This window comes from Poeciliopsis prolifica, unplaced genomic scaffold (genome assembly GCF_027474105.1).
Source record: "Poeciliopsis prolifica strain line A6 unplaced genomic scaffold, Auburn_PproV2 SCAFFOLD032, whole genome shotgun sequence".
Classification (NCBI taxonomy): Eukaryota; Metazoa; Chordata; class Actinopteri; order Cyprinodontiformes; family Poeciliidae; genus Poeciliopsis; species Poeciliopsis prolifica.
In genome coordinates this window covers 5,470,658-5,496,745 of record NW_026562407.1, presented here as the reverse complement: position 1 = coordinate 5,496,745, position 26,088 = coordinate 5,470,658, and the positions used below count along the sequence as shown (strand labels likewise).

Here is a 26,088-nt window from a genome sequence, read left to right as displayed (position 1 = left end):
CCGTATGGCTGGAGTGACAAAATGTGCAAACAGGAAGAAGTGGGATATAAAAGAGGCGTTTTCAGGCTTTAGATCACTGGTAAAAAAAAGAGTTCTTGCATCACAAGATCAAAGCTGCTGTCTGTCAAACTTCTAAAGGGAGCCGTGTAAAGACCTAACATGTTAGGAGGATGTTTTGATTTGAATTTGAATTACTTCAATTCTCCTCAATCCCGTGGCTGCAGCAGACCATACATCTGAAACCCCACTGCCAGATTTATTCAAACATTTTTTTTTCCCATATCAGCCCTGACAGCACATCAGAATCTTGGCAGGCGACATGACCGGCTTTGATGATACACTGAAAAGTCGTCCTAAAACAATACCTAGGGTTATATGGCAATGTCCATTCCATTTCCTCTGACCTCATGTAGGTTTCCTCTTCACGTGTTCATCCTGTAACCCCATTCTTACCTTTCCGACCCACACATAAACATTTCCAGTAAAGTTTATTGCAGCTTGAAAAAGTTTTTTAACTGGTGCAGAAATTAAACCATTAGAATGAATCCATTTAGAAATGCCTTGTTTTCTTGGTTTCCAAAAAAACAAGCAAACTTTACTTGATGTTTGCAACTTCTAACAAATTCTTCAAATGCTTAAATGAAGTGTTACAAGTAGGGAATATTTCTTTTTTGAAAACTTTCATGCCGTGATTCTGTTAGACAAATAAAATATTCGGTTTGTATATTTTTGAGATTTAACATAGATAAAGACAACACTGAAAGCGTTCTCTCCTGGGTTAAGCAAAATATCTTAAAGACATCCCATGTTGTTGACATTTCTCCGCTCTGATACACTGTATTTTTTTCTTTGTCTAGTTCAGTACACAATCACAAAACAAAAATCATCATGCAGTGGTAAACTGCACAGTGCAATTTACACTGCACTGTGCATTTAAGACATCTGTGAACGTTGGGGGCAGTATTGATAGAGTTACAATGAAGTTGCTGGGGAATCATTGCAAAGAAGGCATTAGCATAACTGAGAGCTTTAGAAATGTACGCAAGAGTGGAAAATACATACTGTAGGGCACACATTCGTATTGGACTTCCAGGTATTTGTAGGTTCCCGGGCAAGGGTCAGGAAACACATCAGGTCCGGCTATCACGGCACACTGGGTCCTGTTGTTGCATCTGCAGAAATCATAGAATCAATTATCAAAAGGTACAAACAGCAATCAATGGGCACAATGCATGACAGTCAAACACTAAATATTACATATGGACTTTCTCAGAAAGAGATTCTCATCTGTGGTGTTTGAAGACGAAGGCTGGACTGGTTGGCTAGCAAAAGTGCTAAATGTCTCACAGGTGTTGAGTCTTTAATGAACACTAGAATATCTTATCCACTCAACATCGAGGTATAAACAAAACATCTACATCCAGGCCACTATTTTCCTGCATATGACTAGGCCCTGGGACAGACACCAGGTGGATTATTTTGTATCTCCAACTCCTCCTGAAAGTAACACTAAGCTTTGCTTTTGCCTGATGTTATGCAATCTCTTGCACTGTGCAATCAAGCTAGAAAGCTTAGCAGTGCTTATAGCTAAGATCTGAAATAGGGTCTGTGATGTGAACATCACAGTGAACATCATAGGAGAGGAAAAATAATCTTGTACCCTCAAAACGTAATGTTACGCTAGCAAATAGGAATGGCGTCATATTTAATCATACCACCTTTCAAATATGGCAAACGGCATCTGGTTCTCAGTGTGTTACAAAATTACTTTAAACTACTGTTTATTTTATCAGTATGGCAAATTATTACATTCCCTTTCTCTGCAGTCTGCAAAAAGATCCAGAACAGAAACAACTGTAGATCAAACTTCAGATTTTTGAATTTCTGGGAAGTATGTAGAAAAACACAACTCTTATGGATTTATACAACTTTGCCAAGGAGACTGATTTTAAACAGACATTGATCAAACTAAATAACGGAGCAGTGCCGTGCTGTTTTCTGAAATCTACAAAGTTAAGAAGTTTCCCTCTTTTTAAGGTTCAGAGACAAATTCATCTTGCTTTGGAGGAATAGTGCTGAAAATCATGGGTGAACCAACCAGACCATGCACACGTTGGAGCGTTATTATCACATGATGGATGGTTGTTGTGGTAGGAGGAGGCTGTGGAGAAGGGGGTAGACACAATCAACTGACTGCACAATCATCTCCAGTATGAGATCCTGGTCTTCATTAAAGAAAACAATTATGGTGCCTGTGGTGTTCTCCTGTGCCATTTTGTTTTTGGCACTCATCAATCAAAGCGCCACTTCATATGCAAGGAGAGCCTCTCACCTCGCATAACAGAAGCAGCACTTATCTCACAACATTACGCTTTAAACATTTTGACAGATATAGATCTTTGGGTTTCTGCATCCATTTGGAAAATAGAAGCGCATCTCAATAATTGATATAATCAATGAGTTTATTTACTAAATAAAGAATACTGGCAGATGTGGGCGCCACATATTTTCCATATAAATACAGTGAAACCCATATTTACAAAGCTTCCCTGTAAAAAAATACAGTAAAATTCTCGCATAACCTAAGACACACTCCACAACAAAGTTAAGCCAATACGGGTCAATGCCTGGCTTTTCAGAGTACTGCTTCCAGGAATGGTTTTAAAACGTAAGTGGAAAGGAATAGAACAAGCTGCCAAAGCAACAGGAAATAGCAGATGGCTACAACTGACTTTGGACTTGATAAAACAGCACACCAATACAGTAGAAACTTAACTCTGGACCACAACCATCATGGTGGAGAGTGCCAATGACAGCTTGACAATTGTCAAATTAGCAGTTTGTCCCACAAATACGTACATTGTGACATGGCTACAACATAACATTTATGTATTAGTTCATTAATATTGTCTTCCCATTCAAAATAAAGTAAATAAAAGGCTTGAAGTATAGCTTGGTGTGTAATTAGCACTCAACTCAACAAGATAAACTTTTGAATGTTTTTTTTTTTTTTTTTTTTTAACAAGTTCTTGGGAAGCTTTTGCACAATAGCAGGCTAAATCTGATCCTGTAACTGCTCCCATCGACGAGAGGTTTACTGCTGCAGACGGCAGCACATTCAGGGCAGACGTCCGTCAAACCTGTGCTCATTTACACACTGCCATTACTCTCCAATATACAAACACTATTTAGACGGCTCACAGTCTAAGTCCTGTGAAGGTCAAGGAAGGGTCTGACACCATGATTCATATGCCACAATTAAATGATTCTCTACACCTTAATTAACATTGATTGGCTGCTGACTAATCAATCGGAGCGGTGAGGGACAGGCAAAAAAGGGACCCATCTCATTTCAGGCCTGAGCCGGTAATGAGATATGGTCCGCCGACTTCCTCCCATGTGAGCTATATGGGTTCATGAACCTGACCAGTCATCCGTCTTCCTCGCTCAGTCACAGCGGTCAGCTGTTGGTAAGCCACAATTCCTACCTACCAAGAGCTAATGCAAAGGCAGTAAATGACAATCAAATAAATAAGGGGTCAAGCCGATGAAACCGAGAGACAATTACCAAGGCAGGCTTGTGGTCTCCCCGTTCTCTTCCTGCCTGAAATGTATCCATCAGTCTATTTGGAGGTGGCTGGCTTATAATAAGCAGGTAAATGCAAGCTAAATGTGGATGTCTTCACTGTGGATTGAAGTGATGGAACCAGCAAAAGTTTTAAATGGAGACATAAACCATCCGATGAAGCAAACTGAGACACACACACACATAATACACCAATTATTTTTTTTTGTCTGACATCATTAAGTGCCCGTTGACTCATTTAGCTGCACATTCACATTTAACGGGCCAACATGAACACAGTTTTGCTAATCCATACCCTTTGAGGTAAAGGCTATGAACAAATCTGGACTTTTAATCACACGCCTTTTCAATTTAACATCCTCCTGGGGGATTAAACATCGAAATGTTTATTTAACATGGATTTCAAACTTAATCTGAGCCTATCTTGCCCCACTTAAAAAAGAAAAAACAATCCATGTTCATTTTTACCACTGCATGCACAAAAACAAGCAGCCGCAGATGCTCTCTGATTAAATATTGTCTGAGCAAATTTCCAAAGGGGCATAAAAGGCTGGAGAAAGAATGATGGAGTTGTTGTTTATTTTTCAGGGTCAATTTCGTGAATTTCTGTCACATATTTGCACAGTGGTCAGGATTTTAATGTGGAAACTGCAGAAACTGTAGGATGAAAAGGAATCAGTAAAAAGCAGGACAGATCCCTCCTTTCATGTTTCCACTAAGGATTTTAACTGCCAAGTGAATTTCTCAACCAAAATACAGATTTTTTTGTCCAAAATACTATTGTTTAATTATTTATAGATGGATGGATAGATGGAACATAAATAGTATAAGCATTTTTTAGTGCCTTTCCAGATACTGGAAGCAGTTAAACTCCATTCTGTTGAAGCGGCATGGAGACCTAAACATATTAAGCATGAACCAATGGGGAAGTCAAAGGGAGAATATTCCATCCTGTTAGATGGAAGGCCACAGAACTGTCACCGAATCAAAACGTGGAGTTAAAGGATTGCAGCAGACACTTGGCTATTACAGACCCCTTTGAACTAACAAAGAGAAGGTGAAGCAGTTTAAGTCTGGGTTATATGCTGAAATATGTATTAAAATGCAGGTGCTCTGCAGCTGATGTAATATATCACAAGTAAAGAATGAAACACAAGTGGTATTAACTTGATGTAGCAGTTCTTTCTGTTCTTTGTCAGATAACAATGTCACCATAGGATTAACGCTTACAAATGGCCCATTGATACAATCACTGCCCACAAAGGGTTTGAAAAAAGACGGTGAAATATTAGATTTTCTTTTCCGACTGCCTTTTTTCCTCCCCTTTCCATGTTCCTTACAGCTGCTGTTTTATAACTGGCAGATTAGAAATCAGGGGGCCAGCTGATGAGAGAAGGTAAAGCACAAAGCACCAGAGCCTAATGTAAGCACAAACTGCAGCTGCTGCAATCACAGGCTGATCCCCACTCTGGCTGACTTCGAACCTCACTCCTCCTGGTTGCATTGAACCCAGACAAGACAATGATATCAAACATGAATTGGTGACCGTAACATCTCCAGCACAAAAAAACAAATTTATACCAAGAGCAAAAATTTTTATTCTTTCAAATCTGAAGACAGGGCATTTATTGCTGAATCAGATTCCATGATGCCAAAATGCTTTGAGGAATTTTCCCACAAAAGAAATGTAGCTTGAAGAGAGCCAAAAAAGCACAAAGAGCTGAAATTCTGCAACTGAACTATTAATGTACTGGATAAATCCCTTTCAGACTCCTTTTGAAACATTGACACCAACACTAGTCCACACCCTGTGAATCTCCTCCAAGCTCTCGAATGGATATTTCCTCACAATATTTATCATGCGACAGTTATTTCTATCTCTGATCTACCAAAGTTTTTCTTCCACTTAACCTTTTGGTATTATGTTTCACTGTTGGAGCAACATCACACAATGATGTCTTTTTTCACTATTTCTGAGGGTTATACATGGCTATAGAAAACCTGTTAGGTGTTAAAATTTCTGTTTTTATTGGTTATGTAACATATGTTTACACATTCTTATTCTATCTTCATGTGAGTCTATTTATTGTTATTGTCTGTCACCGTACTGTGGTTGCTTGTATTCTTCTATTCTAAACAAACAGCAAAATATTAGTGTCATAAGTCAAAAAGTAAACTTTTTTTTTCCTTTTACTTTTCTTTATAATAAGTTGCACCTGTTAAGGTTATTATCGGTAATGCAGTATTATCATTGAGAACAGCCTGTAAGAGCCAACTCATTTCATTCAGGCAGAATTTTCACACCTGGCATTAGCTCCCATGTCAAGAAAACAAACAATGCTCAATGTGCTGAAATAACACTCTGTGTGCCAAGAAACAGCTCATGTTTGAACTGTGCGTTTCATGCGTTTGGATTAATGTTTGATTTCTTTGCCTGTGGACACACACTTGAGAGTTTGTGTTTGTAAGAAATGTGGGAAAGGAGGGGAGGGAAAAAAGTGACAAAAGGGTCAATATTCCTGACACAATACGCTCCAGTGATGGTCTTCAACACTCACGGTAGAATTGACTACCTCATCTCATTAGCTTAAAGATAATGAGATCTTTCCTAGCTGCAACAAACAGCTTTTATCCTTTCTTATGGGTAAGGTGATATTTTTGGTTGCTGTTCTGAAATGCGCTCAGGGAAAAGGAAAGAAGGATATCTACAACATCGTCTGACTCACACCGTTTCATATTGGTGTAAGGTCCCTACACATTTCATAATATGTCTAATTCTATTATTTTATGAACAGTTTTAGAACTGCTCATTTTCCCCCTGGGACCAGAATCACCTCAAAGCCATACGGAAGTCCCTGACCAGCACTTGAGCCAACTCATCACCAGGTAGGGGTCAGTGGAAAGCGCCGGCCCTCTCTTCACCCGAGTGCCCAAGGCATGCAGCCGCAGATGAGAGGAGACAACAACAAAGTCGATCTTCGAACTGTTGCCTGGTATGTCCTGGTGCCAGGAGCACATATGGACACCCTTATGCTTTGGATGGCTATTTCAATTTCCCGCACAGTGTATTAGAGTTGGGCAAAAAAAAATCTTGTTTTTGCCCAAATCAAAAAAATACTTATTTTTTTTGATTATGCTAATAATCAAAAAAAATATTACAATAGTTTACAATAAGAGTAATCGTGGTAACTTCATTTGCATTGCTTCATACACGTACTGAGACAAATAATGCTAATGGATTTTATACAACAGTATATGGCCTGTTGAGAAAATGAACATGTAGATGTACTTATTTGTTATCTATAAAGTCAGACGATGCTTAAGGGCATGGTTCATTTAATGTATGGTAATTTTTGATAGTGAAGCTCTTTAATTATGTCCTATTATCAGTTGAATTAGTCTCTTTTTATAATAAAAGGAAACAAGAATTTCAATCATAACAAAATATTGTGATCATTATTAAAATCAGACCATACCTAAAAAAATATTGGGATATTTTGTTAATATCACCCCCTGATATATATATATATATATATATATATATATATATATATATATATATATATATATATATATATATATATATATATATAACAAAATATTTGATATTTATATCAAATAACTTTCATTTGATTGTAGTTTGCATACATAAAAAAAGTTGAAAGTCGTTGCTTTAACAGATTGTGGAAGTCATTTTCATAACAGAGGAAAACAAACTAAAACAAACTTTTGAAAGAGTTCTGCGTAATTGCACATTTGGCTAAGGATTAGTGAAACCTAAAAACGATCACATGTGCCCCACCAAACTGGAGACTCATTGCTGAATCCCACTCACAGACACTCCCTTTATTTTAGATCTGAACACTTTGTTTCTCCAACATCAAGCGATCCGCTTAGCGCAGATTAAGAGGCAGAGGAGAAAGATCAGGAATGAATGTCTACAACATAGACACAATAGCCGAGCGTGGGCACAGAGGATTTGAAGTACGCCGCTGAAGGAACTCACTGTTCTCAAATGCTTAAGCTCGCATGCTGCTGTACAAATGTGTGAACACGTCCTCACAGAAATGCAAGTAAGAGCCACTGATTGGATCAATTTGTTGAGCAACACATGACAAGAAAGAGGGGGTGTGAACAGTATAGTACAAAACTTAAGAGAACCATCAAGCTCTGTCAGATGTGCATTGCTATAGGCGATAAAACATCAACCATGCTTAGTTTTTATTGGATTAGCAGACCGGAACTAAGCGGAAATAAATAAAGTGCTGACAGTGTTGTGCACAAGGAGATCTGGGAATTGTTCTGTATGTCAGTATGTATGAGCAACCTTTATGGAGCTCTGCTAAGTGAAAAGAGAAAGTTTCATTGGGAATGGTCAAACAAAGGTCAGTATTAATCACCTCTTGTAAACTCCTTATACTGCTTACAAAAAAAGGCCATTTCAAGCTTTTTTTTTTCCTACCCGACAAACGTAATCCCTCAGCCTTTCACAGCGATTAGTAGGTTTCATAAGATTTGACATCACTCAGTTTGCTCCCTCTCTAATATTGCATTTGGAAGATAAGAATGCAGTTCATTCTAGACAAGCAAAAAGAAATATGGAAGCGCTGAAGCAGTTTGGGTGAAAGATGACCAACCAGGCAGCAGACTACTCCAATATTTTCAGACCTCTAAGTTTACATACTCATCCATGAAGCTCTGCTTGGCAACAATCCAGAAGCCTAAAGCACAAACACAAGGAAAGCTTGATGAACACATGGTAATTATGTGCTAAGATAAGTGGCCACTTTCCAGAGAGCTTTAATTAAAAATATATTTAGTAAAAAAGTGTGGGACCAAGGTGCTTATGGATCAATAATCCAGGTAATTTAACTTCTCGACTTTTTCAATGTTTGTAGACTGTTGATATCACAGTTTTTGTTATTTATTTCTTTAAACTTTGACAGACATTGTATTCTTGCAACAAAGTGTTTCACAAGGAACTCTTATCTGAAAACATGGTGTATTTTGGAACAGGGCAGAATGTTTTTCTTTTAAGAAATAAGTACTGAGAAGTAGCAGAAGTGGTGCATGAAATACAAATGGGAAGAGTCAGAAAAAGACTGCAACCGTTAAAGATGTATGTATAGTACATGTTCTTAAAAAGTATAGCAAAACATTTGCAAAGACCTTAAAATATCTACAATATATATATATATATATATATATATATATATATATACACACACATTTGATCTTTCTGTTAATAAGTTTGCTAACGCTTAAAAATAAATGATCTCAAACTTATTCAAACTTTTTAAGACAAAAAAATCTATTTGCCTTATAAAACGATTAAATATATTGAAATTCTGAACACAGAAACTACTTTGAGATATTTAAAAAAAAAAATCTATTTTCTCAATCAAGCAAACATTGTTTTTTTTTTGTTTTTTTTTTTCCTTAGGTATGAAGCAAATTATATTATATAACATGGAACATAAACCTAGAACTGTAGCCTCAACATTTCAGGAGGTGTGTGGGTTCATCTTTGTAAAGAATGGAAGACAAGAAATCCAATACAAAGAAGGAACGGTTTGTGCACAGAGACAAGTATTCCTTCAAGGCGAGTTTCTTTTCTATCTGCCTCTACTAGCTGGCTCTACAGGGTAGAAAATAAACCCATAGAGCAACAGCAAATTTATCAGGGAGCAACAGCAGCAATTACACTCCCAGTCAAAGGGTGGCGCCAAACACAAAGCAGGATGAAGCAAGATTTGCTCTTTGTAACAATGGATCTTTCAAAAGCTAAAATGTCGTAAAATACAAAGCCCTGAGAGCAGTCACTTCATTCGTTCTTTTCAGTCCTTCTCTCTTCAGAATGTAGAACACAGTGATAAAACCATCACATTATCACCCCTCTTTAATGGTTTCATGAGAATGTATGACGAGAGGAAGCCGGTGATTGAGCTTATCGCAAGTAACTAAGAAAATAAGAAAATAATAACTAAGCAGGAGTGGTGGAGAACTGAACCAAATGGCCATTAAGAATGCCTGTTCTGGTATTTTAGCTTAACAGTAGATTTCATTTTTGGATGTCGCATAGTTTTTCTGCCTATATTTTAATGCGTTCATGGTATTACTGTGTCAGTGAAGAATGGATGTATAATAGCAATACGTGGTCGTAATTGAACTGTTTGACGTTAGAAGTTAATGAAACCTGACATCCTTTTAAGTGATCTTCTAAGGTTATTTAAATAAAGTGCAAACTACCAAAATTAAGAATGTAATCTTACTTAAAAATAAAAAAAGACATACAGTGTCAAGCACAAGAAATTCAGGTGTATACCGGTCAGATATGTCCACTCTCCCTCTTAGAAATTAATCCATCTGTTTATATGCCACGAGTATTGGGTGATGTAATTCTTCTCTCCCCTTTAGAGGTCAGCCTGTGATTCTGCACATGGTGTGGACATCCATCTAGCTCTGCACAGCAAAATTCAATTAAAGTATAAATTTGGCACCTGCTGGAGAGCAGTAGGGGAGTCAGATGCTTCCAAATTCAACATCAGGGAGAGAAAAAGAACAGATCCAAACATGAATACATCATATCTGCTTTTATGCAGCAGTTACAGTTTATATAGCTACGGCACAGTTTGAATTACACAATAAAAGCTAGCGCGTGAATTATAATTAATTTGGATGAGTGTACAGACTTCCTTTTATTGCAGTTTAATTGTAATTTTTTCAGATGCTGGTAATATATAGGTACAGTATAGTCTGGAGCAGTCGTTGCAAAAACAATAGAGCCTGGGTATAATGAATCCTCCCTGTCACAAATGCTCGGCCGCTTTCATATATGCTCTCACATGTGTAGCTTTCTTCTGCTTTCAAGGCAGGGCCGCAGCATGCAGCAGACATCAGTGTCTGTCTCTAAAGGGCAAATAGAATCTCTGCAAAAAAAATCCCCAGCCAGTTCCTCAGATGACTGCAGATAAAGATCTTGGAAATTGAACGGCTACATAGACTCAAATAACAATGTTCGGTTTCAACTTGATAGTGATCCTCAGTCTCAACAACAATGATTTTGACTTTTCATGGAGAAAAACAAACAAAGATTTGCTTCTATTAGAAGAACCTAACTAATGCATTGTATGCTCTTTTTTCTCCTTTATGGTATAGAACTCGCTGGTTCTATCCTAATGAGTTAATCTCTAAGTCTTTTACATAGATTTTAATGCCAATGCACCTCCAGACACATATGATTTATATGTTTCAACAGCTATGACAGTAACTAATTAAACGCACACATCAGCATGCCTGTAAGATGCGACTGTGGCTCATTTAAAACAAGGCAGCAGGGATTTCTGCCAGAGTGGACTGACAAGTGAACATACAGCCTGTGACAGTTCATTTGATGCTATGCTCAGTTACGTGTGATCATGTCCCTGGGGAAGTTGTTTCCTTCAGTCTTGAACATTAACAGGACACTATCTCAGTGGATTTACATTTGGTAAAAAACAAAATGTAAAACCAGGGTTCCGTAAAATGCGGAACACAAGCCACTAAGGGTACTTGGGTTACCTATGGTAGGTAAAGCTAAAACAGAAAAAAGATAAGTTGTTCACAATTGTTAGTTTATTTTATTAACTTGAAGCGTAGAAATTACTTTCTTTGCAAAGCTAACTAAAAACCTTGATATTTTTAACAGATATTTTATGTGAAACAAAACAAAGCACCACCTAATTGAATGGAAAATGATGCATTGTTTTTTTTCATTTGTGAAGCAAATAACAGCAATGATTACATGTGCAGCACCAGGTCTGCCTTTTGTGGGATAACGGTAAGATGAAAGTCATGGCTGACAGAAATCGTAAGAAACTAATTGGCTGTTATCACAAAGAATGACAGGTTAGACGAGATTCATTATCAACCCACCAGCTACATGATATGACAAAGTGGTGGCAGCATCATGGTGTTGGCATGCATTTTTCTTGCAAGGAGAGTCAGGGAAGCTGGTCAACACAGATGGGATAACAAAGGGTTAGACTTGACATTGGACTGTGGGTACAGCTACCAGCAAGGCAACAATCTTCACTTATCGCCGGAGATGATGTGTCAGAATGGTCTTTTTCACCTTTAGTGTTCGAAGAGGTGGCACTTCAAATCACAATTTGAAGTCAAAATATGAAACAGTAAGCAAAGTTAACATATTGTAATACAGGTTTTCCTAAAATTGCAAATTAAGGTTAAATCTGTTGTTCTGATAAAAATAAAAATAGGTAGGGATTCAAATTGTAAATTGTACTCATTTTTGAAAAATACCTCATTATAAGTAAATAACAACAGCTCTAAATTAAGCAGAATGTCTGATTTGCATATCTCCAGCTTTCAGAAACAAGCCACTAATCCTTGGCTAGGCGCTGTCATGTATGTAAATCTTAACGCCCACAGCATCTCCTCCGGTGCCTCCAAAGACGCACAAGGGGAGGATTGAAACTTGTGCTAACCTCACATATCAATTTGTTTTGCGGCTGAAGCCTATTCACTCGAGCCGGTCTTTCCGATGATTTACGATTGCACAAGAAGAATTTTTCTATTCTTGCCAACAGATGATGCTGCTCCATATCTTCATGGTGACACTTGATTTATCTTCCAGCGAGTAGCCCCAAGGGGCTTTCAGCCTGTGGAGCCATTTTTGGCAAACCTTTCTTCTTCTTGCGGAGATGTGCTAAAAAAGGATTTTTTACCAAATGTGAAGCTAAGGTCATTTCCAACCATAGTTGCATTGATACTGATGTGTCACAGACTAAAGAAAATTAGAATTATAATTTATAGAGATGATCAACAACATCTCTCTTGTCCGTTTAGAGTCTTTCATCATTTTATTGCTGGTGGTTAAGGTTATCCTGGCAACTCCAAAACCCTGTTCTTCTCATGTTTTTCTGTGCTGTTTTTTTTTTTTCTTGCTTCCTCCAACAACAATGCAAGATTAAAATTCTGAATTATTCCATGTCCTCAAAAAGTCTCTGACACAAATAGCCTTTTAATGACTTTAGGTTTTTAACTAACTTTAATTAATGTAGCTTGAGTCCCATTTTATTAACTCTGACCCTTGTATCAATAAGTAGTCTACACATAAAGTGTGTTTAATTTTGTTTAGTTGTTATTAGTTAATCTCTCGCAAGTACATATTATATGATGGAAGATTCAAAACCAATTTAATTATTTGTTATTGGGTCATATTAAACTTCATTTTTCCTCCATAATGCTCATACAAAAAACACCCACTTAAAAAAAACTTGAGAAACAAAAACAATCTTCTGTATTTAAATGCATATTTTCCTCTACTCCTCAGAAAGGTAGAATCGTTCAAGCTGCAAATAGAGTTAAGTTCATTTATAGATTTTAGGAGGGATTAGATTTTTGATAACCAATGAGACTAGTTGAATAAATACTAACATTTATTTAAAGGGTATGACAGGCGGGACAGGCTTGATACAAAAATGAAAGCACAGAGCTAATCTGAAGTATTCTGAATCATCCCTGCAGCGATTTTAAGTGCATCTCAAAAGGATCGCTGCAAGAAAGAGATTCCTCATCCAGATTGTCGGCCGTGCCACTGCTGCGCCGGCCTTCAGAGGGACGTACAGGGAATGAAAACAAAAAGGGCAGAAAGGCCACGACTTAGAATTTTCAAGACATCAAGTCATGTCTGTTATGCACAGAAAAAGACATCTGTTGATGCTTTGAGTTCAAAGAGTGCTTTGGGGAGCTTTTGTGACAACAAAAAGATTCTAATCCTTCCCTATAACTCTTACTCGGTTGATTTGGAAGGAGGAAAAAAAGGGATGGAATCTTATGGTTTGTCTGCACAAAGCATAGAAACCCTCCGTCGACATCCAAAAAGGAACCAGCACTTCATTCAATGTATTTTAAAATCTCCACACAAATCAATAAGTACGCTGCATCGCTGTTCCCCCACCGCTGCTGCCATTGCTCTCCTCACACACCGCACAGAGGCCTGCCTTTAAGCGCAGATTTTTTATTTCCAGTGGCTGTCACCATGGTAACTTCCAATGTCCGACTTGGTCCAGTCTTTGCTTCCAGCACTTTCCTTCTTCAAAGGCCTTCTTTTTTCCAAGCCTAAAACCGGATTGCTTCACAAACGATCCCCCACAGCGCTCAGCTTCCAGAAGGTTGTTTAGCTGCTAATTGCCTTGTATGACAAGAGAGCAAACTATGTTCTTCTGATAAACAATTTTATCTATTTCCACCACATGGTTTATTGTGAAAAGACTGAAACATGTTAGGAACCTTCTTCATTTATGCACACTTTGGCTTTTTTAAATTCTTTTTGTTATTTTTCTGCACTACCTTCATATGGTGTGCTTCAATGAAGAAGAGTGTCTTGGCACAGGCAGCCAAGCAACAATCAAATATTCCTGTGTTGACCGATCGATGAGCACCACCCCCCTTCTGCCCTTCCTCATTCACATCTCAATAATGAAAGACGAGCAGGGGTTATGAGTAACCTCGGTGTTTGATGCAGAAGGGGTCAAGCGTCAATAGCTCGGCCGGGGTCCAAGGATGCATTGGCATGCAAGGCAAACACATAGGGTGTTAAGGATTTTGCCTTAGGGATGCATGGTTGGGATTAAAAGCTCAGTCTTTACTGCGATGTGGCATCTCCTCAGTGTCGATACGCCCAAGGTACTGTCAGTCACTGCACACAGCTTCAGTCCGAGATGTAATTCACTGACCCACAAGAGCACGGGGGTGCTAATTCACTACAACATTGACCAATTATGCTGATAGCCAGCAGCAGGATTGGAAGTTTAACAGAATGCACTTTATAATTTATCTTTCAGTTGAGAAAAAAAAATTTTCACAAAAAATTAAGCAAAAACAACACAATAACCACTACAATTATTGGTACACTAGATGTACTAATGAGAGCAAGTAAAACCAGTAAGTTTCACATAATATTTTGAAAATGTAAAACTAATTGAAGTCAAAAATAGAATCAGTAAAAAAAAAATAAAAAAAAGAATTAACAGGCCAACAGATGTAAATGAGTCAGAGCAAAAAAGGACAACATGCACACCAAACTTCATTCATCCATTCATGGTCTATTCTCATGTGTCCTTGCAGGGTATTAGAGAAACTGGTTTACTTGGCAAGAGGCGGGTTACACCTTTTACAGGTCGCCAAAATGAAGTGCTAAATGCATGCAACTAACAAAAATAATGTCCTGCACAAAAAGAGATTAACTCCAGGGTGTCTAACATCAGCCCTCAAGGGTCAGCATCCTGCATGTTTTAGTTCTCTCAGCTGTATAATTAAATTCACAAACCAACCGCTTTGTACTCGAAACCAACAAATACTGATGGGTGCAAGTTCTCATATTTAGTATCTACATCAAGTGTAGTCACAAGAACAAAAACAACTAGAATCATCTTTAGATTTTCCAATCAATTAATTAGTTCTTTGTGCACAAGAGTCCATTTTCAGTACTCTTTCTTTCAATAACCTCTCTATAACAATTTACTCCTTGAACACCTAGTGTTGGACACTCTGCATTATCCACAGCTTCCCTTTCACAGAGCAAGGAATTCAAGTGAGGAGAACAATGAGAGAACACAGAGGACTATGGCTGATCTAATTCTGGGGCTTTCCTCTTGGTGACAAAGTACTCCTTTTATTTCAACCCACCCACCACCAGCGTCCTCCTGAATTTGTCAGGGGAAGCCGAGACATTTAGCTATCTTTTAACCTCTCTTCCATACCAACTGGTCTCCCAAGACACAAACAGAGGAGGAGAAGAGGAGTCTTTTGCTTGTAAAAGCAAAGCCTGGAAAGTTTCATCGTGTCGGCTTGTTTCTGCTCTGCTTATTTTCCATCTCCGGTATGAGCATGATGTCTGCTCATCCCTACCTAAATTAATCTTTTCTGGGGTAGGTATCAAGACCAGATGGCTGCTTCAAGAAGGAAGACTGCTTTTTCACCAAAAGGACAACATACAGTTATGTTATTGTTTCTACCACCAGCTTCTTTGATGAATGAAGTAAGCTAGAGCAACTATTTCAACCAGGCCCTTAGTATGCCTGTTGGCTTTTATTTTGATTCTTTTCTCTCTTCTTTATTTTTTATGTTGTCATGTACTTGCATACTTATGCTGTATTCCTTTTTCTTTGCTACATTGCAATATTTTATGCATGTATCAAAACCCAGTTTCACTGTTGGAATCAATATTTTATTTTGCATTAAACATACTAAGAGCAGGCAAAAGAGCTTCTTAAAGATCTTACTTATTTTTTCTTCAACATGAATTAAGATTCATAAGTAAAGAACAAAAAGGAATATCAGAAAGTTTCAAAAACGGTTAATGAAGTTTAGCTATACAGATACTGCAGTGAAACAGTCTTTATTTGTATCCAACCAACATAATGCAGAAATTACTATCCGAGTCTTGCAATAAAAAGGAGAAATATATATTGCGCCTTCTAAGTTGTACTTTGTAAAATAATTCAAAAGAAATAGTATTGAAAGAAGTTCACACTGAAGAAATACATCGTTAAATAATAACTTTCATTTGATTGTAGTTTGCATACATAAAAGAAACTTCACAGGATCCTGCATCCTCCTAAATCAGGCCTCGGGTTCCACAAATCACTTTTCGGAGCTTCAACACAAGGAACTCCAGAAAGACATATTCAAATTATAAAACAAACACCAACAGATCTAGTGCACAGAATTGTAAGCAGGTGTATCAGGACACTGCAGATGCAAAGTAAATCCCATAAACTTTCAAGGTGACATGAAAATCCTGATTGTGCGGCGGCGGTATCAGCAGGGAAAGAGGATGTGGTGGTAATTCATGGGAAGCATCTTTTATCTTCCGCTGCGTCCCTCATTGTCATTGTGCAACAATAACCCTCTCTCCATATACAGATGCTGTGCATCCGATATACCTTTCAGCTTCCACGACACAGAATACACTCAGTGGGGGAATAAAATATACCTACATTAAAACTGTATGAAATATGAACCATTACTGGTCTCAGGTTGATACTATCTTTCTGTCTATCAAATTCACTTTAATTTACAGAGCTGTGGAAATTTATGTTCTCCCTCAGATTTCTCCTGGTTTAGATTATTTTACTCACACTTAAATAATTCAGATCAGAAAACATAATTTATTATCAGACAAAGATAACTTGAGTAATTATGAAAAAAAAATGTTTTTTCCATAATTACTTTAAATTGACAGCTTTTTTTTTTTCAAGTTAAAGAAAAAAAGCTGTCAAAATTTGGCATTACATCAAAGAATAATTGCCATCCACTTGTAAAATGATGAAATCACCTAAAGTAACCTATCTAGACAAAAAGATCTTAAAAGCATTTTGTGTTCCAAGGTTCATGCCTCAGCAATTGGAAAGAGATTGGGGAGCGCTGTTCTGAGAAAACCATTGCATCCTGAAAAGAAGACATAGATCACAAAGACTTTTGAGAACATACTCCAAACTCTGATGCTTGAAGACCCTCCAGTGTGGCTCAATTACAACCAAGAGCAAGAAGAGTTGGCCAAAAGTCTCACTGCCAGTTTGGCACGGTTAGCTTTTATCTCCTGAAAAATATATTATTATTTAAAAACTGTACTTACCTATGCTCTTTGTCTGATATAAAATTTTGCTTTAAGGTTTGAAATATTAAAAAATATATGTATGTGTAAGTAGGAAGATACTTTTTCATAACACCTAAAGTTATTAACGATATCAAAATGCAGGAAGAAAAAAGCTAAGTCTGAGATCAATCCATACTCTATTTTTTTTTTTTTACTTAAAAAGAACAGATATCATTTTACTTTACCATCAACTTATTCCAAAGAGTTCAAGCTCTGTTGGGATCATCCATCCATAGTAAACAGTAAGAAAGCCCCTTCATACTTCATACTCCTTCTACTCCTCCTTCATCTTTGAGCATGTGAACAGGAAGGCACAGGCCTTTGTGAAACTGAAGTGTGATGCCTCTGGCAGCTACATGCACTTTTCCTAAAATTACACTCTGCTAAGAAGCCACCATGGTCCAGTGGCCGAGGAAGCCATTGATGGAATTAATGCTCATGAATAACAATGCAGCGCCATAACAAGTGAGAGCTCTCCCACTGTGTAATATTGACATGCTCCCTGGTCAGAAAATAGCCTGGCATAATTAGCTTTCACAGGCGAGTCTGGGGCCAGCAGGAGAGGCCACTCTAGATGCAGACAAACCCTCTCAGCAGGAGTAGTGTGAAAGGCCGAAAATGAGTGAGGGGCCGATTGAAGAGGAGGGGCAATCCTCTCGGTCTGCTGCACAATCCATCTACCTGGATACTAAACAATATTGATATATTTATGAAACAAAAAAGCAATGAGGCATGAACGAGTGTGTGGTCATAGCAGTTAATCAAATGAAGATGGTACGATAAGACGTTAAGACTTTTGAACAGCCACAGAATGGCTGACAGGCTTGGATGTATTCAGACATTTGTAATTATCTTTTAAAAGGTCAAAAATGACTATTTTTCTTCTTTCAACCGGCTTAAGTAAACTGCTTCACTGAAGCTGAAATTATTTAGCGGAGTGGTGGAGCACTACCCCTCTAACGCCTGTTGCTGCTCATTTCTCTCACATTAAATACAAGAAAACAACAATGTTTTATACTATAATTTGAAAGTTACAAATGTCTTGGTTGTTAAAAAGCAGACTGCAGGCAGGCTAACAGAGTAGACATCCTGACTAATTAACCGAAAAGCATCAACGTGTTAAATATGTTTTATGGCACAGCAAACAATCCCTAAAGGTTATTACATTCTGTGTATTTGAAACATCTAAATGGAATATAATAACCACAGACCAGTCACTATAGAGAAACTAAGTACAGATGCCGAAAACCACAAATGACAACTTTATTCCCAGATAAAACTTAAAAGTTTATTTTGTTAGATTTACAAAAGGGATTATGTCTTGATAAAAGGTTAAAACGTGAACATTGATGATGGGGTGAAAGGAGACTTGAGTTCTTGGTGCAATATTTCAACCTAGGGATTGCCAACCATGTGCAAGATACATAAATAAATAAAGAAAGAAAGACATACTTCCATTTGTTTATCATTGTGTAATACAGAGCCAAATTCCCCTGAATTTATACATATAAATAAATACTCCACCATATGTTTATTGGAATGTGTGAATATTACGGTCATTGTAAAAGCAACATGTCCAAAATGAATTAGGCAAACCAAATACAGATTCTACAAATATTTGACAAAATACTTAGTTGCTTTGCCTCTTTTGGCATTTCTGATTATTTTGGTTTTTATTGGGTTGTCATTGTGTTTAGTTTACTAGTCCTCTGATACTTCTCCACTCAACTTCCTCCTAACATGCTCCTCCATAAATGTTACACATTTAGTTAATCGGCATCACCGTTTCCTACTGCAGTGATCACCCCTTCCAGATCACACTCTTACTTTCGTTCCACGTTCACCAGATTTTCTAGTTGACTTTTATATACTCCTGTGAGGTTCTAAGTTTTGAGCACAGTGCATTATAAGAACCACACAAATCTGTGGAACAGTTGTTTGAACAACACAATCCATTTTAGCAAGCTGAAAAATGTCTGCCATATTATAAGCAAGGATAAAATGTTTTTAAGTGAAACTCATCTCTGATGTGTTCAAATACATTCCTCAAACTTGTACAAATATGGATGCTTTAAGTCATTCAATTAAAAAAATAGCACTTTTGAAGAAACTTTGGCATTATAGGCCACAGCGATTTTTTTTAACATCCCAACAAGAATAGCTAGAAAGTTCACACAAGCCTATTAATTATGCATTACCATGTGCAGTATTCAGAATAATCTTGACTGCCAATCACTGAAAACAGAGAATATCTAAATTGCTTCCTGTAACTCTACGTGAACTGCAAATTGTGTGAGCACCCCTAAGGATACAGCAATCCGCTGCTGAGTGTTCTGAAAATGCACGGAGTCCAAGTGGTGCAAACTTTTTGAATATTCAGCAGCTTGGGTGAGATCAAAGTGAATTATGCAATTGTGTTATGAAACATTGATTATAAGAAAGGGTCATCTGTTTTCCAGCTTTAAGATTGATACATTTTGCCCCACACAGATGGATCCAGTATTTAATGGCCCATGCCAAACAATCTAACAACATTCTTTCTTTTTCCCCTGGACAAATCATTTGAAAACCAAACTCTACTTTTATAAATCTAGGCAAATATGATCTATATATGGAAGATTTGAGGTGCTAGCTATGTGTGACCATCAAATAGTTAAAGAGGTAAACAAATTAAAACTGCTTTTTTTATTTTTGCCTCCTTGATTTTCCCTTTAGCAAGGTTGGAGAACATGAGTTGAACCTGTACATCCCACTTCCGCTGCCTTAGCAACTTGCAGCAGCTGCAGACATGAGGATCGTAGCTCACTTGCCCATCCCAAGTATCATTAAAGACGCAAGGTAAAATTGAATCATTAAAGGGAAAATAAAGAAATGAAGCACTGAGGGAGGAGTGATAAGAGGAGAAGCGAGGATTCGGAGTTGAACGGTAATTGAGAGGAGAGGGAGAAAGACAGAGACAGGAAGATAGTGGGATTAAGGTAGGTAGAGTGTGTCTTGTAATGCTGAGCTGAGCAATGACTAGAGGCTTTCCCAGCCAAGCGGTTTGAGCCATCTATCAGTTCAGAAGGACTCCACAGGTCCTTCACGGCATAAACTCTTAAAGATGACTCATTTCCGACTGACGTTCAAGGCTGACTAAAGCAGTCAAGGAACACACAGAAACACGGTTATAAAGTCACTAAGTCACAGCACAGTAAAGCTACATGGCTAAAGATTCACACCATCATGGAAACAGAAAAAAGAGAAAGAAGAAATCTTTATCCAAGCTTTTGAGGTTTGATAACATCCTGAGGTACGGATGTACCAAGAAATCAATTAGTTACAGGTGTTAGGCAGTTTTCATTTTCATCCTCTCTCATCCTCTGGAAACTCAAATATTCAATTCAAAGATCTTTAAACTTGACCCATCAATTTAGTGAACCTGTGTTACAGAAATCAAGATAATGAGCTCCAGTCGAGATGCCCTATCATAAATCAAATTGGCTTTAACGGTTTTGACCAGAATCAATGACAAATGTGAAAAATATCACTGTTCAGTATCATGGTAGCTTTTTTTTACATACACAGACTATTTTCAATATGTGTGTTATGAAGACAAGGTGTGGTGATTAATCACCATCTTCCTGGCGAGACAAATTATTGGCCTCAGACATTTTAAAGCGCTTTGTCTCGTCTGAGTTATCAGCCTGTAAAAACCAATTGGTTCTGCTCGATACTCTGAAGAAAAATATGTCACAATGCATGTTAAATATTGCCAAAGACAACCAAACATGCCTTTGTGTTTGAGAAAGCAAAACACAATGATCCTCAGTTAACTGTATAATAAACTCAGATTAATTATGTTACAATATTTTCCTGTTTGTCTTTGCTTCACTTAAGTGATTTATGAGGTTGGATTGAATTAGAAAATGCTTACTGTTATATGCAACAATAGTGTAACTGTTGCCAAGAACAGTGAAGCGGTGTGCTTAAGATGTTTATAAGACTGCAAACTGGTGGCTCACAAAATTAACACCAATTGAATAATAATTCAGAGCAAGTTCTTATTTTTACACATTTTTTTCTAAAAATGATCAAATTTGAATCCAAGCCGTCACAGTTAACATATTGCAGCTTAACATCCAACACCTAATTTACTGTAGATATAAAAGAAAAAAAAGTGTGACACAAATGAGGTTAAAATGAGGCATCCTGAGGTTGAGAAATGTGTTTCAGAACTTCCATGTGCAAACCATTAAAACGAACATAATTACTCTTTTTTTTATTTCAATGTAGTATTCAATATAGTTCAGTTTAGAAAGTAGCAAAGTTTGCTTATTTTAGGAAGTAAAATTTGATTGCTTTGATTGTCCTGCGATAATAATTATCCCCAAATGTCGCAGAAACATACACTACAACTAAGGACTATGTTGAGAACTGAGACCAGAGGAAGACTGAACTTACTGAATTGAGATAAACTAAAGAGATAAAAAACCTTCTGGAGTTCATCCGGTCCAAAAGATTTTGCTTTTTTATCTCTGAGGAACACTGATCAATGTCCCGAAAATGTATTCAAGGTCACTGAAACTTGCATCTTTTTGCTGTATTTTCGGTCGTTATATATTCGCTTCATGTCAGAAGAAAGAGAGTTAGTGGTCGACATCAATTGTGTGTACTGGCAACTGCCAGTTGAAACGAGAGTTGTTGAAAGGAGAGCCAAAGTAAAGAACAAGGATTAAAAAAAAAGTACTATGAAGAACAGAGAAGGGCAAATATCAGATAGAGATGGAAAAAAGGCTTAGAAGATTCACTGCTGTGTGACCAACCACCTGCTCTCTTGTGAATTAGCCCTTTCTTCACAGTTTGGACTCATCCAAATGAGTGCTCTGCTTGACAAATGGACTGAGCCCTCATACTTTAGCTTTTCCTCCAACACATGATAAGCCCCTTGTTCTGAGATGTTCTATTGTGCTAGCTTTTAATATGATAGCAATGTTCACTTTGAGCAGCAGAAGGCTTTATTGGTATAAAGTAAAAATACAAAAAAGTCAATCAGAAAATCTACTGGTTTCTCTTGGATACCTCGCTGCTTGTAGGGACATAATAAAGTCTATAGGGCATTCAGCTCAGGGTATGAAAATGGCCACCGTTATGACAGATTTAAGCCACTGCCTCATGTCAAGCCCAACCCTCCCACCATCCAGCTTTTCTCTCCAGAGGGGAAGCAATTCACCCTGTACACTGGAGATGTTCTTAAAAAATCTCCTATTTCTCGCCATGGGCCTCCTTTTTCCTCCTTCTAATAATTGTAGCATTTTGTACATCCATGTCTAAAAGACGCCCACTTGATAGGCTGCCAGCTTCAAAATTAAAACATATTCAAAACATATAAGACAGGACAATGAATATTAGGTGATGTCATCCAAAGCAGGAAAATAATAACATGAAGCAAATAAAGCTCTTTTGCTTTAAAACTATTCTTTATGAGAAGAGGTTTATGCAGGGGCAGGAGGCAAGTATGCGCAGATGGGAAGGCGGTTTAAATTCCGGCAGTAATCCAAAGAACTTCTTAGTGCGTTTATCACTTTTATTAGAAAAAAGGGAAAACTTTATGTTTATTCCTCTGTCAGAGCTTTCATTAATTCCTTCTGCATATTAATGGCAGCTGAAAAATCTCCCACTATTCTGTTTGTTCACACCGTTACAATAGGCAGTTGTCCCACGCTGTGCTCATTGCTCAGATCTTTGTTCTGTAATTGTCAGGTGCTCAATATGTAATTGCATCATGCAAAACCCAAATAAATAGAAGTGCAAATAAAAAGCTTTTTAGAAACTGAAACGGCTGTTGCGGACCAATAGATGTCATTATTTTAAACATGTATTGGCATTTGTTATGGTGTGCATTTAAATAAAAGTAGTGTTTGCATGGATCCATCACAGAATAAGTCTTAGTTGAATTCTAATGGCAGCAGTTTAATTGTTTTGTGAAAGATTCAGAAACTACTTCATATGCTGCGTATGCACTAAGTACTTTGTTTTTCTCCTCCCTTTAAAAGCGCTGAGAATTGTCCTGACTTGCTCTATTCTAGTCTAGTCCCATGATGCAACCTTGGATAATCTTTCATCAGATCCACTGAGTAACTTTGTTTAAATCCCAAAGCTCTGTTTTTACATGCAGATGTGCTTTAAAAAATGTCGGCCTCAGCCAAAGCTGGGAATAGGATTTTCACTTTTTTTTCTTAAGTTAAGAATAAAAAAAAATACTGGCCATGCAAATATATAGATATTGTTCCCTTTATCTGTTGTTCTATTTTCTCTCAGTTTATTTATTCATACTTGATGTCAAATTTCTTATTTATACACAAATTTGGCCATTAAAGTTGATTCTGATTCTTCTTTCTTCATCCTATAAATAACACAATAAACTGCAACTTCTGTTGTATGCGAACCCAAAACCTGATAGGTTGGGTTTTTTTTTTTTACTTTTGCTCCCCAAAGTATATTTCCATTGTGGATTCTGTGAGAGCACCAACAATTGCTGCGATTGTCTTCCTTTTAGCAGGACAGTCGTACAATTTTTAGCACTAACTAGATTAATCTCAAAAGGACATTCGCAGAAACATTGTCACACAGGAGAGGATCAACTGAAGGATGAAGCAAATGTCAGGTTCAGTGTCACGTCTTTGACAAATTTTGGCTGGATGTCTTTAAGACATTACTTTCAGACTGGTTATCTTTTGTAAGTAGCTACAAATACTCTTTTACTCAAGTTGTCAATTTTCAGGCATACTATCAGATACAAAGAGCAGAAATACACAAAAAAAGCCAAATAAGTTTGATAGACCTTAAAATATGTATAGATAAAAATCGGCAATAACAAAAAGAAATCTGACACAAAAATATAAAAAATGATTACTTTACAAAAGTTATGAAACTTTTGCAAAGAGGTGTACATTCTGAATAGACAAGTGCACACAAGTGCTTAAAATCAAAGTAAAGGGAAACAGTAATCATCATGAACACACGATCCTCTCAATGAAACACGGTTTCCTGTTAGAGGCTGCAAAGGATTTGAGTCTGAGGCAGAACCTGAAAATTGATCTTAGCAGACGTCCTCCATTCAATGTGACTGAGCTCGAGCTGCACAGCTAAGAAGAATTCCCTCATTTCCTGACATCTGATCGTCCTCTTGGCGGTTGCTGCTGGCATGGGTCTCTTTGGAATTTTCACCTTTTAAGCACTGTCCCTGATCATCAGATAACAAGCAAACAAAAATTGAAATAAATAAATAACCAACCCACACTGAAGCAAATCTTGTCTGAACTCCTTAGAATAAGGTCAAAAAGCAAAAGATAATTAGAACCAATGCATATGGAAAGGATTATCATCATGAGATGTGATCCTCCCATCTGCTCCCCTCTTTCCATCCATCAGTCATTCACAAGTCCCCATTGGCTGCTTTCTATCCCAACTTTCCTGCAGCCAACCTCCTTCTGCATTTGAGAAACAACCCACAAGCATTTGTTTTTCACGTCATCGTCATTAACAGGAGCTGTCAAATGTCAACCGTCACGTGCTGGGGTGGATTCAAAAAGCAGGTTGCTTTCATTTTGTTTTTATCGTCCTCGTGAGACTCTTCAAGTTGCGATATCTATTAACCTTCACCGTTAGTGACAAGCACACAAAGACAAAGAGCTTGTACAGACATAAATATGTTTGGTTCGTCTTTGTTTGCCGAAATGACAAGTGTGGTGACACAGCAGTGGGAGCAATCCCGAGGGGGGCATCGGACTGGGGAAGAGAAATAAGAGTGATAAGAAAGACAAAAGGATAGACCGGACAGATAAGGACGTGGAAGGTGTACGTGCGCGACTTAGAAAGGAGGAGGGGGGCACCGTGACCCGCTTTTCTCCTTCAGGGGTCATGCACAAGCCGGCCACGATGCTATCAGCTGTCCCTTATGGTGCCTGCCGAGGTCTGCTGAGATATAAGGTGATATATAGTTTTGATATAGCCTGTAATTACTGGCTGTGAAGGCCACATAGCCTTGAGGGGGGAACACAAAAGGGGAAAAGAAAGAGAGAAGAAAGACATTGTGGCTTTGATGAGAAAAGGGTCAGTCTTGTTTGATAGCAAAAGTGTCTTCAACTCCCATCCCTGAAGCGACTTCGCTCATTTGAAAATGGGCCTCGATCTCGACATGTGTTGAGGAGACTCAGACAATGCTTCAACAATAACTTCCAAGAATATCCCACTAGGGACTAGGGGTTGCTGCAAGACTCACAAGCTGCAGCATGTGTGTACACACTATGCAAATGATGTCAGATTGAGCTAAATTAATCATAGGTTGCACATTTCAATTACAGCATCATTAGCCTGCACTGCCAAGAGGAGACATGTTTATCCAAAGGCTTGTACACAGCCATGATGTTCAAAACACAAAGACAGAGCCAGCTGTTGAAAGACATCCATTCATTTCATCCTGCCATGGCATCATGTGAGGCAACCTTTACTTATAAGCTCAGTGACGTGCCATTACTCAGATAAAAGGTGGTTTTGGCTCCGTAATGGACGTTAATGGAACCAGGCACCTTAGCAAAGGGACCCTCAATATACGGTGCCTCGGAAATGCATCCATTCCCCATGAACTTCCTTTAACATTGTGTCACATTACAACCACAAATTTCTTTGTATTTCATCAGGATAATAGAATACACAAAATACTAAGTATAGATTTTGTAGAAACACCTTTTGCTACTGTTGCTGTGGATGTCTTCACAGGCTTTGCACTTTCTTGTTTGCAAAGTAACTGTCCCTACTAGACTGAATGGAGAATAACAATCTGTGGGACATCAGATTT

The 26,088-nt window shown here is 37.8% G+C and overlaps 1 protein-coding gene across 5 annotated transcripts in view; it reads right to left on the bottom strand.

Moving 5' to 3' along the window:
* adgrl3.1 (adhesion G protein-coupled receptor L3.1) overlaps positions 1-26,088 on the bottom strand; it is a 259,349-nt gene that overhangs the window by 125,987 nt on the left and 107,274 nt on the right. For all 5 annotated transcript variants that reach the window (XM_055050947.1, XM_055050952.1, XM_055050951.1 and 2 more), the window contains one exon: positions 1,063-1,172. In XM_055050947.1, coding sequence (XP_054906922.1) covers positions 1,063-1,172 — 110 coding nt within the window. The remainder of the gene's footprint in view (positions 1-1,062; positions 1,173-26,088) is intronic.